The sequence below is a fragment of the Ornithodoros turicata genome, unplaced genomic scaffold (genome assembly GCF_037126465.1).
Source record: "Ornithodoros turicata isolate Travis unplaced genomic scaffold, ASM3712646v1 Chromosome12, whole genome shotgun sequence".
Taxonomy (NCBI): domain Eukaryota; kingdom Metazoa; phylum Arthropoda; class Arachnida; order Ixodida; family Argasidae; genus Ornithodoros; species Ornithodoros turicata.
Window position 1 is genome coordinate 144,988 of NW_026999301.1, and position 16,298 is coordinate 161,285.

Below are 16,298 nucleotides of genomic sequence, written 5' to 3' on the forward strand. Positions count from 1 at the left end.
GCACAGAAAACTAAAGCAATGATCTTCATACCTAAAAAATAAGCGTATTACTGTTAACTCAGATTTGAAAATAGGAACTGATACGATTGAGCTGGTTAAAAGCCAGAAGATACTTGGTATTCATCTACAAAATAATTTGCTATGGGATGGACATATAGAATATATAGTTAGTAAAGTGTCCAAAGTTGCGGGCATCTTGAATAGAAACCGATACATCTTACCTGCCAAAATTAAACTAACCATCTACAATGCCTTATTTCACACATATCTAAATTACTGTTGCCTAGTCTGGGGCACGGGAGCACACACACATTTGAATTCTTTATACTTATTGCAAAAGAAAGCCATATGAGCTATACACAGATCGTTACCTTTGGAGTCGGTGCAACCACTTTTTGTTAAATATAATATCGTTTGTGTCCAGATGGTCTATCGATATCGCTTCCTGATTGCATACAGGAATGCATTACGAAGAAATAATACTTACTTTCTTGACTTACTTAAACTACATCAGTCAGCATCAAATGTCGTGGTGCGTCGTAGGGACGACTGGGCAGTCCCTCGAACTAGAACGAAATATGGCGACCAAAAAATATCTGTACAAGCGCCTACGTTGTTAAATCGATGCAACATAGTCTCTAGCGATAGCACATGAGAAATCCAGAGACTTATGTTTAGTAACTGATAATAAATAATAACGTATATTATGCATAAGTTTTTCCCATGTATGTACTTGCTTTGCTTCACCCATTAGTGTCCCTGTGTTATACTCAGAATTTGATTGTACGTAGTATGTAGAGAATTATGTATACTTAAGAGCCATTTTTCTATATATTTATGACTGTCACTGTCCACAAGGGGGCCCTGTGCCGTGTCAAGCTTGCATATGCAACTTTTTGCACAGAGCCGACCCACATTGTATTGTGCTCAATGTGAATAAATGAATAAAAAAAATTGTTGAAGCTGATAATCTGTCATTTCTTTTTCGCAAAGCAACCGCATTTCTAACAAAATTCCAGACATGGGTTTCAGCTAATATGTTTGTCGTCAATATGCCCTAAAATATCCTACGTTGTGTTTCACCCTCCCCGGGAAAACCTAGACTTCTCGGATAAAGTGCTTAGGCTTGGTACTAACATCCTTACCCGCGCAACGACTACACGATTCTTAGGGATTATATTGAGCGGAACTCTCGGTTTACTACAACACGTTATTTTAGTTTTTTCTGAAGTAAAACTGCTTCTGACTTCAAAATTTAAACATCTCGCCTCAATCAACACACTTGTTGACGAAAACAAGGACTGTTTCCGCCTTCGCGTGGATCTACGTGCATGTGACGCAATCCCAAGAGGGCGTGCTCTCATTCTCATCATCTGTGTCAGCCATTAAAGCATCATCTTGTAACCTGCTCCTTCGTAGACGCTTCCTCTACTTTATTACATGCTGCCGAAACCCGGGAACTTCTGTTTTCTTCTCTGAACCTGGAATAGAGGACTCATAAAGGTCTACCGTATGATGGAACCGCAGGAACAAGCAACCAAGGCTCTGCTTCTGCAAAAGTGCAAGTCACTTCGTCAGCGACTCACGGCAGTCCTCAACGAGGCAGATCAGCTGCGCGAGACCGTAGCGAATCCCTCGGAACTCGTCCAGCGTTGTCAGCTACTACTTAAATGGATTGCCACATTCTCTTCAGGACTAAATGAAGTCGACCGTACGGAGACTTTGTTTTCGTTGGAACAGGCTGAAGCAGAATTTGAGAAAGTACTGGATTATCAAGATCGCACAGTGCAAGTCGTATGTCTACTGAAGAACCGGCTTCAATCGAAACCTTCTCTGCAGCCAGTTCCACCTCCTCAAGGGGTCAGTGGACAGTCAGAATCGGGAGTCCACCAGTAGTCATCCTAATCTGCCAAAGCTGGAACTCCTCAAGTTCGACGGAGGCCGAGATAATTGGCAGGAGTTCTGGACTCGCTTTGAATTCATTGTCCACAGCAACGCATTCTTGACTTCCAACGAGAAGATGTCGTATCTGGCGACTGTGCTTACGGGCAAGGCTGCCGCCTCAATAAAATGCCTACAGGTCACGGGTGAAATGTACGACACTGCTATCAAGATGTTGAAGGACCGATTTGGAAATCCTGACTCTCTGGTCCAGTTTCGTTTGAAGCGTCTCTTGAGCATTACAGCAGTTCGCTCCTCCCGAAACGTCACCGAGCTTAGACGACTTCATGACACAGTACGAGGACACATTCGCAGTCTAGAATCCCTGGGTACAAAATCCAGTTCATATTCTTCACTTCTATATCCTGTCCTGCAGCAGGCTCTTCCTGAAGATATGACACTCAGCTTTCAGGGGAAACTTCATAGTGATCCAGTAGAGGCCTCCAGTGACGGTGAACACCGTCATCAGAGCATGCTCAACAAACTGCTGGAATTCGCCAGGACAGAGGCCGAATGTAGAGAACACCTTGCAGAGGTAGAGGGAATCCACGAGCCCAGGCGATTCATAACGCCTACCAGCAGTAGGCGATTGCGCAAGTCCAACGAGCGCTTACCTTCAGCGGCTGCTCTCGGAACAGAAACCAGGATGCCCGCAGCGACACTCGCTCAAAGGAAGATAGAGCCGCGCTTTTTTTGTGGGAGCGACCATGAGGTCAGAAAGTGCAGAGTCGAGGCTAGCGTCGCTGACTTGCAGGAACGACTTCGTCGCAGTCATCGCTGTTTCCGCTGCGCCAAGCAGAATCACACTGCAAAATTATGTCGATCAAGCCGCAGCCTCAAATGCGGCCGGTGCGGGGGACGGCACTTGACTGTGCTCTGTAGGCAAAGTCGCTCGAAGACAACAGACGGCGCCATTGTCGCAAGTGGCACTTGGCAACGGCGTTCTCCGGTGAAACCACGAAATCATCCACGAAACCAAATCACCGTCTGCCCACATGGACGCCAGCTGCACAACGGTCAGACGGGTCGGGCCTCGGAGCAAACGAACGCGAGCGAATCCACCGGTTCAATGAGCCTCAGCCAATCATGATCAAGAAATGTCACGTGGGGGACCGCAGCCAATGAAAAGCATAGAGCCGGAATTTGGCGGGAAATGCCAGCGGCGACACTATTTTCGCGGCGGCGAAACCCGCTTACTGTGCCTCCCCTGCCGGCCACTCTTCCAGCGCCAACAGCCCTAATCGTTCAAATGCAATGATGCTCGCCCAATCGGCGCGAAGAATCTGGCGCAGCCTATGACAAAACTCCTCTGATCCGCGCCAGTGGCGACTATGTTTTCGCCGCGGCGCTTTTCCCTGCATTTATCAGAACGTAGGCTCCCAAGGAAAACCACACGCAGGAAAGCACACATGCAGGTTCCGATTTCACGATTCTACGGTTCTGAGGCTGGAACACAAACAGACGAACAAACACAACACATACACAAGGTACCCTTATCGGGCTTTTTCGTCGATCGTCATTTTTCAACTCTCCGATTTCACAACCAAGGCAGCCCTGCAGGAGGATGGCGATGTCCGCGTTCATAATACAGCAGGTGTGCACCATAGCTGGAACCAACACCGGGAATTGATTTGTTGGCTTACGACACGAATTCAGAATTGGACATACTCAAATTTGACAGGCGAACAGCAGAGAAAAGCACTAACTGTAGTGTCAACAGAATCCTCATGGCCTGCGACAAATGCAGCAAACGATTCGCCCAGACTCGGTACTCTCGTTCCCAGCCTACCGCAAAGAGCCACACCCTGCGGGGAACTATATTCAGACGCGGGAGCCAAAAGCCTTCGCTGCTCTGAGGCTGTCGTGCCTGTCGACCAGACGATTTATTTTGAAAGTTTGAATCTGAAGCGTTTGTATCGCAAAAGTTGATTTTTACGGCTTTATCTTTACAGCGTGGATTTTTTCGTGATTTATTTTGCGATGTTTATTCTCGAAGTTTATTTTGCGAAGTGTAAACCAGAGTCATCCCTGTAATATAAGGATATTAGGGTAGTAATGACTGGACACAGACTGCCGCCAAAGCACAACTAGCCTTAAACACGATTTAATTAGCAATTAGAGTTAATTGGGACCCCCCACATTAATCGGAATCATCCAATGAGTCATCACACTAATTGGGGAGCGTCTAACTCGTGTTCAGGCCAGCTGTGCGTTGGCGGCAACCTGTGTCCATAAAAAAGAAAAAAATAGATAGAGATAGAGTGGAGAGAAGGAGTTTAGTTGAAGACCAACGACGCCATTTTGAAGAAAACGGTCCAGAACGGCCGCTGACCATCGCTGGGCGACGGAGCACAGAGGCAGGTTGCAAAGCATCACAGCCGTGACCACAAGTTCTGTACATCCTGTGACATCAGCTGTGAAGTCACCATGGCATGTCTGGGCAGGTTAGGACAGCTCTGGACATGCAAGGAGAAAAACACTCATAATACAGAGGCTGGGAAAGCAAGAGTAAATATACTAACCATCAATAGCTAACACCAAAAAAATCAGGCACAGAAGGAAAGCAGCCCACCACAACAGCAGTCACGGGGAGCGCAGAACAAGGCGACAGCTCCATCCGACAGCCAGGCAGAGAACTGAATCATAATGGTTTTTTCTTCTCTATATAGTCACGCATCTACAACCCCCTAGCGGTTACTTTCTCAACTAATTTCATGACAAAATTATTAAGAATCCCACCAGCGCGACTCTCGTTTCCAAGGCAGAAGAAGATAGAAAATGGCGGGATGTCTGGACAACAGCAACCAGCACCCTAAATGCACGGGCATGAAAATCATAAAAAGGGGGACAAAGTTATCACGTGCGGAAGAATTAGTTACACAACAACTCAGCCCACCACAACAGCAGTCACAGGAGTGCAGAACGATACGTCCTTTCCATCCGGGAGCCAGGCACAGACCTGAATAATGATGCTTTTTTCTTATCTATAAAGTCATGCATCTGTCCCTCTTGCGGTTACTTTCTGAACTAATTTAATCACAAAATTATTATGAATCGTTCTTGCATTATTCCCATTTAAATCAAGGGTGCAGCAGCACTAGCGTCATCGTCAAGACAAGAACGATCTACATGAATCTTTCTCATCCAAAAAAGACAAAAATACAAAGCGTCAACAAAGTAAAGCATGCAGGTCGGGAGCAGGGCATGTCAGGAGCACTATTACACGAGGAGAAATCACACGAGCGCTGGGCAACAGAGGAAAGCAAACACAGAAAAACACTTGAGCAGAGTGAAAAAGACACTCACGATCATCAGACACGGACACTGCATTCCTTCATTGTAAATCCGTTCGTCACAAAATCCACCATTCACCAGTGACGAACCACACATCCGTACCCCATCAGAGGCAAACGGAACCTCACCGAAGCTGCGCTCTTCCACTAACGGTCAACGCAATTGCTAAGAACAGAATTAACGTGTCCACACCCGCCAGTGTCCAAGAGAGAAGTGAATCTTTGCGCCCTCTGCAGGCTTTGCTCATTGGTCGTGACATCATCCTATTGTCTCAGGGCTACACTGTTTTTTCTACTAATGTCCAACTGGACAAGGTCCACCTGAAACAATAGAGTCGCGGTATGACGTCATCACCCAAGCATGCAGCTGTGTGGCTCAAGGACGCGTACGCTCTAGACAGGGGACCTGTTATTTATTGAATCACTATCCCACAATTATTTCCTTTATTTTACTATAACGATTGCATAGGAAACAGAAAAAGTATTGCTGAAAAACACTACACATGAGAGGAATGTAGGAATTAAGCATTTCATTCCCAAAGTCTTACTAAATGAGACTTACGAATACAGGAAAAAACACAATATATTCTAACAAGTAACACCATCAATGGCTACATACAACGAGCTAATCGAGACATGTCCGTCCCATCCGAGAGCCAGGCAGTTAACTGAATAATAACGCTTTGTTCCTCCTGCATAAAGCCACACACCTGTCCCCCTTGCTGCTACTCTCTGAACTGAACGAATAGCAAAATTATTAAGAATCGTTCTAGCTCTACTCCCATTCAAGGCAGCACTATCGTCAAGACAAGAATCTTCCTTGTCAAAAAGAAAAAACTACGTGTAGAAGGAAAGCATGACAGAACAGGTCTGGGCATGCTAGCGCATGTTTGTCAGACAACAAGGGGCAAAAAAGCGAAGAGAAACACTTGAACAAAGCAGAAAACCAGCATCAAACTATTTCTAAGCACACACAGTCCTCTTATTCGAAGAACAGTGCTCATCGTAAATCCCTCCAGGACAATGTACACCATCGACCAACCTCCCATTTTCTGCCGCTGAACTTTTCTACAGTAACGGTCAATGCTTTGCTACAGACACCTGAAACACTGCGTGACGTCATCACATCCAGTCTGAAGAAGGCAGCAGCAAAGACAAACACTCCTATTATTTATTGAATCGCAAGATTGTTTCCTTTGTCCGACTCTTAATGATGTTCACTCTTACATTAAAATTTTTAAAAAAGTATCGTGCATGAATGCTGATCTTAGCGATATTCACTGTAAATGCTTATCATGGTCATTAGAATCACAACCGCAGTAAACTACCACTGCTCTTTGAAATAATAATTGTGACCCTGGAACACTCAAGATCATCACCAGGCTTATGTAATACATGGCGCTCAACCTTTTCTATGCTGATACATTCGTTGTCAGAGGCTACACCTGCGAGCAAAAAGGCGTGAAAGCCTGTGGACAAAGTTCCATTCGCGCTCGACGGAGGACTAGACAGAACGCCGTTATGGGAACAGATATATGATGTGATTGCATTCCTACTATATTAATGATTATTGCATTGCAGTTTAGAAAGCCTATCATAAAAAGTCCGTACTACGCTCAACTACAATTTAGGAGCCTTAAAATTCTACTTTCTATGGAAACTATAATTGCCCTGTTACTTGGATCACTATTAATCAACCGCTCCATTTTTTTTTCTCTTCCCATTTCAGCCTTGTCATGCAGTGAAGCAGTCTAACATCCAAAATAATTAATTTACACTGAGGGTGGCGTGCTAGGAATTTCTGTCCTGCGCTCAGATGCAAGCCTTTCTGCACAAATACCTATAACTGCAAACAGCTTACTTCTTCAACCCACCATGCTCCTAATTACATCTAACAAACAAAAAACATACAAACCCTCTTCTCACGAATTCAGCTGCACGATGCGGCTTTCTTCTGCGTAAAATTGGTGAAAAAGGGAAAGAGTCACAGAAAATTGTGCGCACTTATGCTTGAATTGCAATGACTTCAAAAATCGAAGCATACGCTGATAAACTAAGAAAAAGACACCCATTTCTACTATCAGGTAATTGTTGCATAATGCTACATACATAGCCGCATTGCCTTTGCGTAAAGAAAGCACAGGACAAGGGCACACAAATTCCTTTAAGCGAGCAGGGAAAAGGCTTAAAACGGAGTGCTCAGGAACAATAGCAGAATCACCACTCATCGCTACGAAACTCAACAGCTAACACAGGATAACAACAAGATACTAGCGGCGGGTAAAATTGTAACAAGAAAGACACTGCTAAACAAGCCCCAACATGCCAAACTCAAAGTCACATACTCAAAGTCATCTCAAAGTCCACAAGAAAGGCGACATGTATGCTGTAAAATACACGTCATGCACTGATTTAATCATCTTTTTTCTTCGTTTGTGTTTTTACGTCCAGTTTTCAATTTTTCATGATAGCGAATGTTTGTATGTTTTGGAAATGAGGCGCTGCATGAAACAGTGAGCAGTAAACAAACTTCTTGCAGCTATGCATATGCGTGCCTTTATTCCCATCCTGTTTTTGCATTACTGAAGAAAGTAAAGGGCAGTCATAATGGGCCTGGGCTTTGTGCCTACTGCAAACACCATTTTTACACCACATGGTTCTATATATGCTCGAAAGGCGGAATTATTTTGCTCTAACACGTATTTTACAACCCAGATGAAAAACATTGTTTCCACAAATGGCGTAATTGAGGAGTTTTGAAACGATTACGCCCAAATAGCACCAAAACAGGTGTTTTGAAATTAACAGTGTGCGTCAGTACTCTGGTGCGAAGAACAATGTGTAGGTGACACAGCAAACACCTTGAGCACCACAACCCATTTGAGCAATACAAAATAACACTTAAGTTGTCGAACAGCAGTGCTTGGTGGGGACGTGTCCTCTCCAGCTTTGTTTTCAGTCAAGACCACCAGAAACATGAACCGACTCATGTTCCCCGTTCCGAATAGTTCCCCGACTCATGGAATTCGTGAAAAAGCTCTGAAATGTTTCCTGTGTTATGCAGCCCTTTAAATTCTTGGAAGTCTATGTATTTTTTTTCCTGGTATCTAGCATTGACAGTGTTGTACAATAAGCGTAGCGCAAGATATACAGTGTCCCAAAATGCTACGGAGCTGAAGATTTGCTCTCAGAAGGCATAAAAACAGTTTTTGGTGTTCCGTTTGCCACAATTTGGTTGGTAATATTTTGTAGTTTATTTGCTTCTTGAAAAGTCTTGCAGCTTTATTTGACAACCTAACTTCCACACATTTAATTTAGTTGATATACCAACATATGCCTATATGTGCATCAATAATATGGCTGTAACTTTTCTTGTAGGAAGATTCTGAACAAGACAGCAGAGCCTGATGAGAGACAAATAAGACGTACACCTCCGAGCCAAGAAGGCAGGTGACCATATGCAAGGTATCTTCAACATGTGATCCAGCTGTCAGAAAAACTGGTGACATGTGTTGTGTTGCAAAATGTATGTTTTTCCAGGCCTCTTCATTTTTATCTTTACATGTTTGCTCTTCTTACATTCTAATAACCACATATGTCTCGTAATTCTTTTAACTTTTTGTAGGCTACCACTACCGTGCTAGTCTGTTTGATAGAAGGAGTTCTCAAACTCAGGTTTCGTGAGACTTTTTAAAACCACATTTTAACCGGACCGGTGGTGAAACCGGTGGTGAACAGCAAACCGTTGCTTGCTGATGCTCTTCGCAGTGCTGGATCCTATTGCTTTTATGCTTTGTGGGATTTGCTCCTGCAAGTAGCCTTCCCCACCGGGTTGTAGTCTAAGTAACCAGTACGTTCCCTATCGCCAATCAAGAATGACTCCGACACCAGACTGGAATGCAACTTACATCATTTATTCGTCTCGAACAGGTCTTCCTCCTGCGCTGCTCCGGTCCCGAAATGTCCCCTTTTCCCCGTCGCTCCCTCCCGCCTCACCTCCCACTGACCTCAATCCGAGCGACAGAACGGCACGTGCGGCGATCTTGGTCAGTGGAAGAAAACCTGCCCCGAGGGCAGCTGAGGAGGTTGGGGGGCCTCAGACAAAGGGCCGCCCCCTCCTCGCGACCGCGTCACCACACTCCCCCCCACCTAAGGCCTCGACGCGGGGGGTTCCCCCAAAAAGTCCATGAGCTCCTGCTCAAATCCGGGGGGGTCCTGGGCCTTGGAGACGGGGGGCACCGTGCTGCTGGCGGCGGCAGAGAGGGGAGGGCGGTCCACTGGGCACAGGAGCCCCGGCCGAAACGCCTGTAGCACCCGCACTGCAGCTGCGATGGCGTCCTCCGGGTTCGGCAGTGCTGCCGGCAGGGGGGCAGCTGGGGGGGCCGGCTCCGCTGACGGTGCCGCCCTGGAAGCCTCGGCGGCGCGGTGTCGCTCGCCCTGAACGTGGGTGGCCAGGTGGACGACGAGGCCGCCACACGATCGGCACAGGCGGTCTGCCTCCTCCTCGGTGTAGGTTGCTGGAGGCTCCGAGGGGTGCCTGTCCGACAGGAGGCGGCCGCGGAAGGTGGCAGCCACGGACCCAGGGTCGGCCCCGCGCAGTGGTCTCGGCTGGTCGCGCCACCGTCGCGACGAGACGAAGCAAGCCGTCTCGTCCCCGACGAGGGCTGTCCAGGTGGCGACGGAGTGCCGCGTCGGGGTGGCCTGGGCAACAGGTCTCGCCACGCTCCTTCCGGGGGGCGCTTCCACACGCTTGCCCTTCGGCTTCGAGTGGCCGCCGTCTTGCTTTGAGGGACCAGAGGTCTTCTTAGGTGCCCTGGAAAGAGAAGGAAGTGCGGAAACACGAAATGTTATCGCGTGCGCAAACTGTGCGCGCGAGAACGCTGCTCCGCAGTCCGTGCCCCGCCGCGGGTAGGACATACCGGCCTACCGCGTTGTCTCAGGTTATAACTACCCAAGTTATCACGAGGGTGAGCCGGAGGGCAAATAGCTACGCCCGTAGCATCATCCTCCTGGTCGCGCTCATGATAGCGTTTCAAATCGCCGACGTGAACGGGACCAGCCTCCTCCGCCGTGTCCACACGACTGAGACGGTACGACAAGCGGGATAATCGGGTAATCACCCGAAAAGGTCCCTCCCAGCGCTGTGCCAGTGACGCTGTGAAACCTACAGCAGCGTTGCTGAGCGGGTGTGTGCGCTTCAAGACCAAATCCCCTACTTCATATGACAGAGGACGGTGCCCCTTATCGTACTGACGCGCTTGTTCCGAGCGGGCGGAGTCCAGGCTCTCCCTTGCGTAATTCACCGCACCCGAGAGCCGACTACGCAACTCGCTCGCGTACCTCGACAGATTCCGAGCAATCGGCTCCGTGCACTGTCTCAGTCCGTTCTCCAATGGGAAAGCAACCTCCTTCCCAAAGTTAAGGTATGCCGGGGAAAACCCCGTTGACCTGTTTACTGTCGTCCTGGTTGCAAATCCCAACTCAGTAAGACGCACATCCCAATCCTTGTGCCTGTCGGTTAGAGCTACCAACATATGCTTAAGGTTGCGATTCACTCTTTCAGTAATGTTCGCCTGGGGATGATACGGCGTCGTTCTCTTGTGCTGAATACCCAGTGCAGCACAAGAGTCGACAAAGACTCGGCCAGTGAAATAACTGGCGTTGTCAGTGATCAACTGTGCCGGAAAACCGAACCGGGAAAAAGTCTCCATCAGCCGGTCCCATATCCGCTCCGACACCAGCTTCCTAAGCGGGAATAACTCCACCCACTTGGAAAAGTGGTCAGTAACCACCAACAGGTACTGATTCCCCCGTGGACTTCTGGGAAATGGACCCATTACGTCACACGCTACTATGTGCCAGGGGTAGCTACTGACTACTGGCTGCATGAACCCTGGGGGTTTACCACCCCTTGGTTTTGCCTTCTGGCACACGAGGCAGCTCCGGGTAAAGCGCATAACATCCTGCCTCATCCCCGGCCAGGTCGCGACGCGGCATAACTTATGAAAAGTCTTGCTGCCACTGCCGTGACCCGCAAGGGCTGAGTCATGGAAATAACGCATAAACACCCTTCGCAATTTCCTGGGAACTACGACCTTGAAGGGGGAAACACTCTCGTCCTCCTCGTCTAACCCGGGCACATATCGCAGCAAAAGCCCGTCCTCACTCAAGAGATATGAGTCGAGGCACCCGTCGTCATCCCTGCCAGCGTTACCGGTGTCAGCTGCGCTATTATCCGCCAGCTTTTCTGACACCCGCTGACATAAACCGTCCGACTTCTGTGCCTCTAAGAGCTCTTCCCTGCTTACGATCGTGCCACAAGACAAGGAGTTACCTGCCCGATTCAAACCAATCGCGGCCACGAGATCCCCTTCCTCGGTCTGCCGTTCCACGCCTTCCGGGAGATTAGCGTAATCGCACGCGCACCCAATCTCCCCTCCTCTCTCTTCCGCTGGGAGAGAGGACCTCCCGCGTCTAGCGGCTCTAACCAGGTCCAAGTCACCCACACAACCGGTCGATGACCTGCCCTGACACTGAGGTTCCTGCTGTAATTCACAGCTGTAACCCAGTGGCGCACGGGACAAAGCGTCTGCCACTTTGTTCGCGTTTCCTTTCAGGTATTCTACATGGTAGGAATAGCCCTGAAGTGCTAACGCCCAGCGTGCTAATCTGCCTGACGGTTTCTTCAACCGCTGCAGCCAAGAGAGTGCTTGGTGGTCGGTCTGAATGGTAAAAGTTGTCCCATCCAAATACATGTCGAACTTTTTCAAGCCAAACATTACCGCCAAGCACCCCTTCTCCGTAACGGAATAGTTCATCTCCGCCGGCGACAGTGTGCGACTAGCGAACCCGACCGGGCATAGACCACCGTCGTGTTCCTGTAGCAACACTGCACCAAGCCCGTAATCGCTTGCATCAGTTTGCATAACGAACGGCTTGTTAAGATCTGGCAACCACAATTTAGCTGTATCCGCTATAGCTTGTGATAAGGAGCGAAACGCCTCCTCCTGCCTAGGCCCCCAAGCCCACTGGGAATTCTTCCGCAGTAGCTCGTACAGTGGTTTTGCTAAGGACGCGCAATGCGGGATGAACTGGCGATAGAAGCCAACCATTCCTAGGAACCTCTGAAGGCTCTTGACGTCATGCGGACGAGGATACTCGAGTATGGCCCTCAATTTATCCTCATTCGGACTTAGCGTACCAAGATCAACTACAAAACCAAGGAGATCCACCTTGGGGGATGCAAGCTGAACTTTGCCGGGATTAATGGTCAACCCCGCGTCCCTCATCCGACTTAGCACATTGCCCAAGTGAACGAGATGCTCATCGAACGACTTAGAAAATACCACTACGTCGTCCATGTAAGCCATGGCATAATTGAACTTCGCGTCATCCAGCACGACGTCCATTAGCCTCTGGAAACTAGCGGGCGAGTTGGACAATCCAAAAGGGAGTCTCGTAAATTCAAACAAGCCTCTGTGACACGTGAATGCCGTCTTTTGGATATCCTCCTCCCCTACAGGAATCTGCAGAAAGCCCCTGCTACAGTCCAAAATCGTGAACACGCTGGCATTCCCCAACGCGTACATGATCGACTCGATGGACGGAAAAGGATAAGCATCTCTGACCGTCACGGCGTTTAACTGGCGATAATCCACACACAGCCTTGCCGTCCTATCTTTTTTAGGTGCCAGCACCACCGGGAAAGCCCAGGGGCTCTGCGACCGCCTAACCGCGCCTGTCGCAATCATCTCATCCAGCGCCGCGTCAAGGAGATCCCTCTTACGCGCGCTGAGGGTCCTGGGGTTACACCGCCAGGGCCTCGCAGTACCAGTATCAATCCGATGTTCTAGAACATCGGTTGTTCCTGGGTGTTCCGTAAACATTTCGGAAAAGGGTAGCAAAGCGTCCAAAAGCCTGGCGCGCTCAACTCCTCTGCCCCCGAAAGACGCTACCACCCGCTCGATATCCTGTGGGATTTCCCCCACAGTTTGCACAAGCTTAGTTTCTGGCGAGTGGGTATCCACACGACTGGTTAAACGGCCAGTCGGTGAAGGAGAAGCGAAAGGAATCAGTGGGCTTAGCGGTCCCCCACACCGATATCCGTTTGCCTTTAAATCGAGAATCAATCCCTCTCGGACAATGAAATCTCGTCCCAAAATAACTGGGATTGACAGCCCTGACAGGTAAATGAACCGTTGTCTGCACCGTCCCCCGTTAAAGCGCATTGTAAGTCTCACTGCGCCTGTAGCACTGGACATTCCCGATGCTAACCGCAATGGGATATCAACCTTCCTGACGCGGACATTTCGTTCACGACAGTGCGCGTGCACGGCGTCTCCGATTAGCGAGAGCGTGGCACCGGTATCCACCAGGCCAATGTACTCTTTCCCAGCTATTGTTACGCCTATGTACGGACCGAACACAGGAGCAGACTCCTGAACTCTACAAGCTATTGGGGCGAAAACTGATCCATCCTCGGCACAAGACTGCGGCGAGGTATGAAACACACGCCCCGAGCTCTCTCTGACTGCCGACGACGGATTAGGGCTAATCCCAACTGCCGCCGCCGGCGTTACTAGTTTCCCTGCGCCGAGCGGAAATTTCCCCGACGCACAGGACAGTCACGCTTGTAATGCCCTGGTTGATTACAGCCATAGCATCTGGGCTGCGCCCGCCCGCGGTCCGCCTGTGGCATTCTGCTACTGGGGTCCCTCTCTACCTGGTTCTGCCTATCCTGAACCCTCCGAGCAGTGGATGTTCCACTCCTCGGACCGCCGCGTGAGTTTTCGCCAAACCCCGCACGGCGCCTCTGTTCAAAGGAGAAAGGATCCAGGGAGCGCGGCGGGACGATGACGTCCGACCGGCTTCCCGCGTCCGCAACCAAGGACGTCGCTTCCCTTCCCCGTGGAACGGAGTCCTTCACGCCCGCCCAAGCGCAACCCGGCTCAACTGATAGTTCCGGGCGCGGTGGAGGTTGGTACCGCAATTCAGACAATAAATCAGCCTGAATCACACGAGCCTCTCGTGCAAGCGCATCAAGATTCTCGAAATTTCGCCCCCGTAGATACGGACGGAAGCTAGGATGGCTCTGCCGTATAACACGCGAAACCTTATCCTGATCTGTGGCCGTCGGGTCGGCCCTATCGTAGAGCTCCTGAATTGCGCGCACAAATTCAATGAGACTCTCGTCGGCGTGCTGTGTGCGAAAAGCTAACTCTTCGCGCACACGCATTGCGTAGTCGGGTGGCAAAAATTCCTCCCTAAAACGCTGCCGGAAGTCCGCCATCGAGGTGAAAGGCTTCTGCAGCCTTCGCCATCGAGCGGCGTCCCCACTAGAGCTACGGGCAAGACCTGCCCTAGCACTACCTCGTCGGACGCTCTAGATGCAACCTGATAGGTCTCCATCTCCAATAGGAAGTCGGCTACCGACTTTCTATCAGAGTACCCCGAGTACGTCGGAATTGTCATACTCGGGTGGAGCCGTGGGGGAAAAGTAGAATGCGGGCTAGTCTGCGCCGCATTCAACTGCTGGGTCAATGAAGCGACAATATTTGTCACTTGCAGCAATAAGCTAGCGGTATCAACCGCTTGTGGAGTGGGGAGAGGTGGAAGCACACCTGCCCCCGTGTTGGTTCCGGCATCGCCGTTGCCGCCACGTGCTCCTGCCTCGCCGGGGTTAATAGTGTCCCCGTTTGTTGCTGACCCGGACTGATTTTCCATGGATCGCGTATGCACTACCATGCCACGAGGCGCCTAACACCCGTGTTCCCCCAAAATCCTAGCAGGGCCCCCAAAATGTAGAGCGCTCAGAACCACTCTCAATTGACGACAAAGGAACGTAGGCCTACGTTGGGCGCCAGATGTGGGATTTGCTCCTGCAAGTAGCCTTCCCCACCGGGTTGTAGTCTAAGTAACCAGTACGTTCCCTATCGCCAATCAAGAATGACTCCGACACCAGACTGGAATGCAACTTACATCATTTATTCGTCTCGAACAGGTCTTCCTCCTGCGCTGCTCCGGTCCCGAAATGTCCCCTTTTCCCCGTCGCTCCCTCCCGCCTCACCTCCCACTGACCTCAATCCGAGCGACAGAACGGCACGTGCGGCGATCTTGGTCAGTGGAAGAAAACCTGCCCCGAGGGCAGCTGAGGAGGTTGGGGGGCCTCAGACAAAGGGCCGCCCCCTCCTCGCGACCGCGTCACCACAGCTTTGGACTCTGATTGTGATAGTATAAGATTTGCGCTACTTTGTAACTCTGTGTACGCTACCGCTGTACCTTTTCTGAATGCTTTCTCATTGTACTTTTTCTTAGCAGAAGGTTTTAAACTCAGGTTTTGTGAGATGTGCATTAATGTTGAACACATTTCGAGTTGCATACTGCATTTTCATACAAGGTTCTCACGTTAAGCTTCAATATGATGAATGATAGAATGCCCACCTTTGTGATATGCTGTTCTGTTACTGACCTTTGGTAACTCTAAATCAAGTGCTTCTTTCATTCTGCACAGTATGGTGTTTCCTTGCTTCACACTCTGACAATTTTTGATGCGTATGAAAATAAAATGCATTGCAGTGTACACACTGATGTCTATCGATGAGCTCGTTTCTAGCTGCAGATGTGTAGGCGCATATTGCAAGGAAGAGTTGTATTGTCTCGAGCAGCGTTTTTGAGCTGGTATGCCTCTCTCTCTTGGAAGGTCGATCATCACCGAAGATTACTCTGTTTTGACCCGGCCTGGTTCTTTGTGGCTGCGAAGATGATGTTTCTTCAATAACAATCAGCATACCATTGGGAGGAATTGTAGTTTTAAAACAACGAATATATTCAAAAATGCACAAGCAATCTAGAGGGAAAGTATATGTCCAGAACACGTGAATTATGCATCCACCATCCGCCCTCGCGGGACGTCCGGAACGCATATGTTTCCCTTGATTCGTAGGGTTGTACGGACGTAGCTTCGACGTCCGTCGAAGGCCTGGCACCGCTCAGGGCGAGTCGAGCATCTGCCCGCCCCTGCTCCCTAGGCATGTGACTTTGTGGAAGTTCTTGGCAGCGGGAACG

General features: G+C 49.4%; 1 protein-coding gene and 1 pseudogene across 1 annotated transcript; both read right to left on the reverse strand.

The window, feature by feature from the left end:
- Positions 1–9,383: 9,383 nt before the first annotated feature.
- Positions 9,384–13,120, reverse strand: LOC135371689 (uncharacterized). The gene is made up of 2 exons (XM_064605665.1): positions 10,575–13,120; positions 9,384–10,047 (listed from the first exon to the last, which is right to left on the reverse strand). Exons 1-2 carry the CDS (start codon positions 13,118–13,120, stop codon positions 9,384–9,386), a joined length of 3,210 nt encoding a protein of 1,069 aa, XP_064461735.1.
- A 692-nt stretch (positions 13,121–13,812) lies between these two features.
- On the reverse strand, positions 13,813–14,957 carry LOC135371690 (uncharacterized; annotated as a pseudogene).
- Between the last annotated feature and the right edge of the window lie 1,341 nt (positions 14,958–16,298).

Bases quoted from the DNA above. Each gene is read 5' to 3' on its own strand.
- LOC135371689 (XM_064605665.1), bottom strand. From the start codon at position 13,120: ATGTTTACGGAACACCCAGGAACAACCGATGTTCTAGAACATCGGATT. The intron at 10,048-10,574 runs GTACGCGAGCGA...TTCTCTTTCCAG, and splicing joins ATTGCTCGGAATCTGTCGAG to GGCACCTAAGAAGACCTCTG.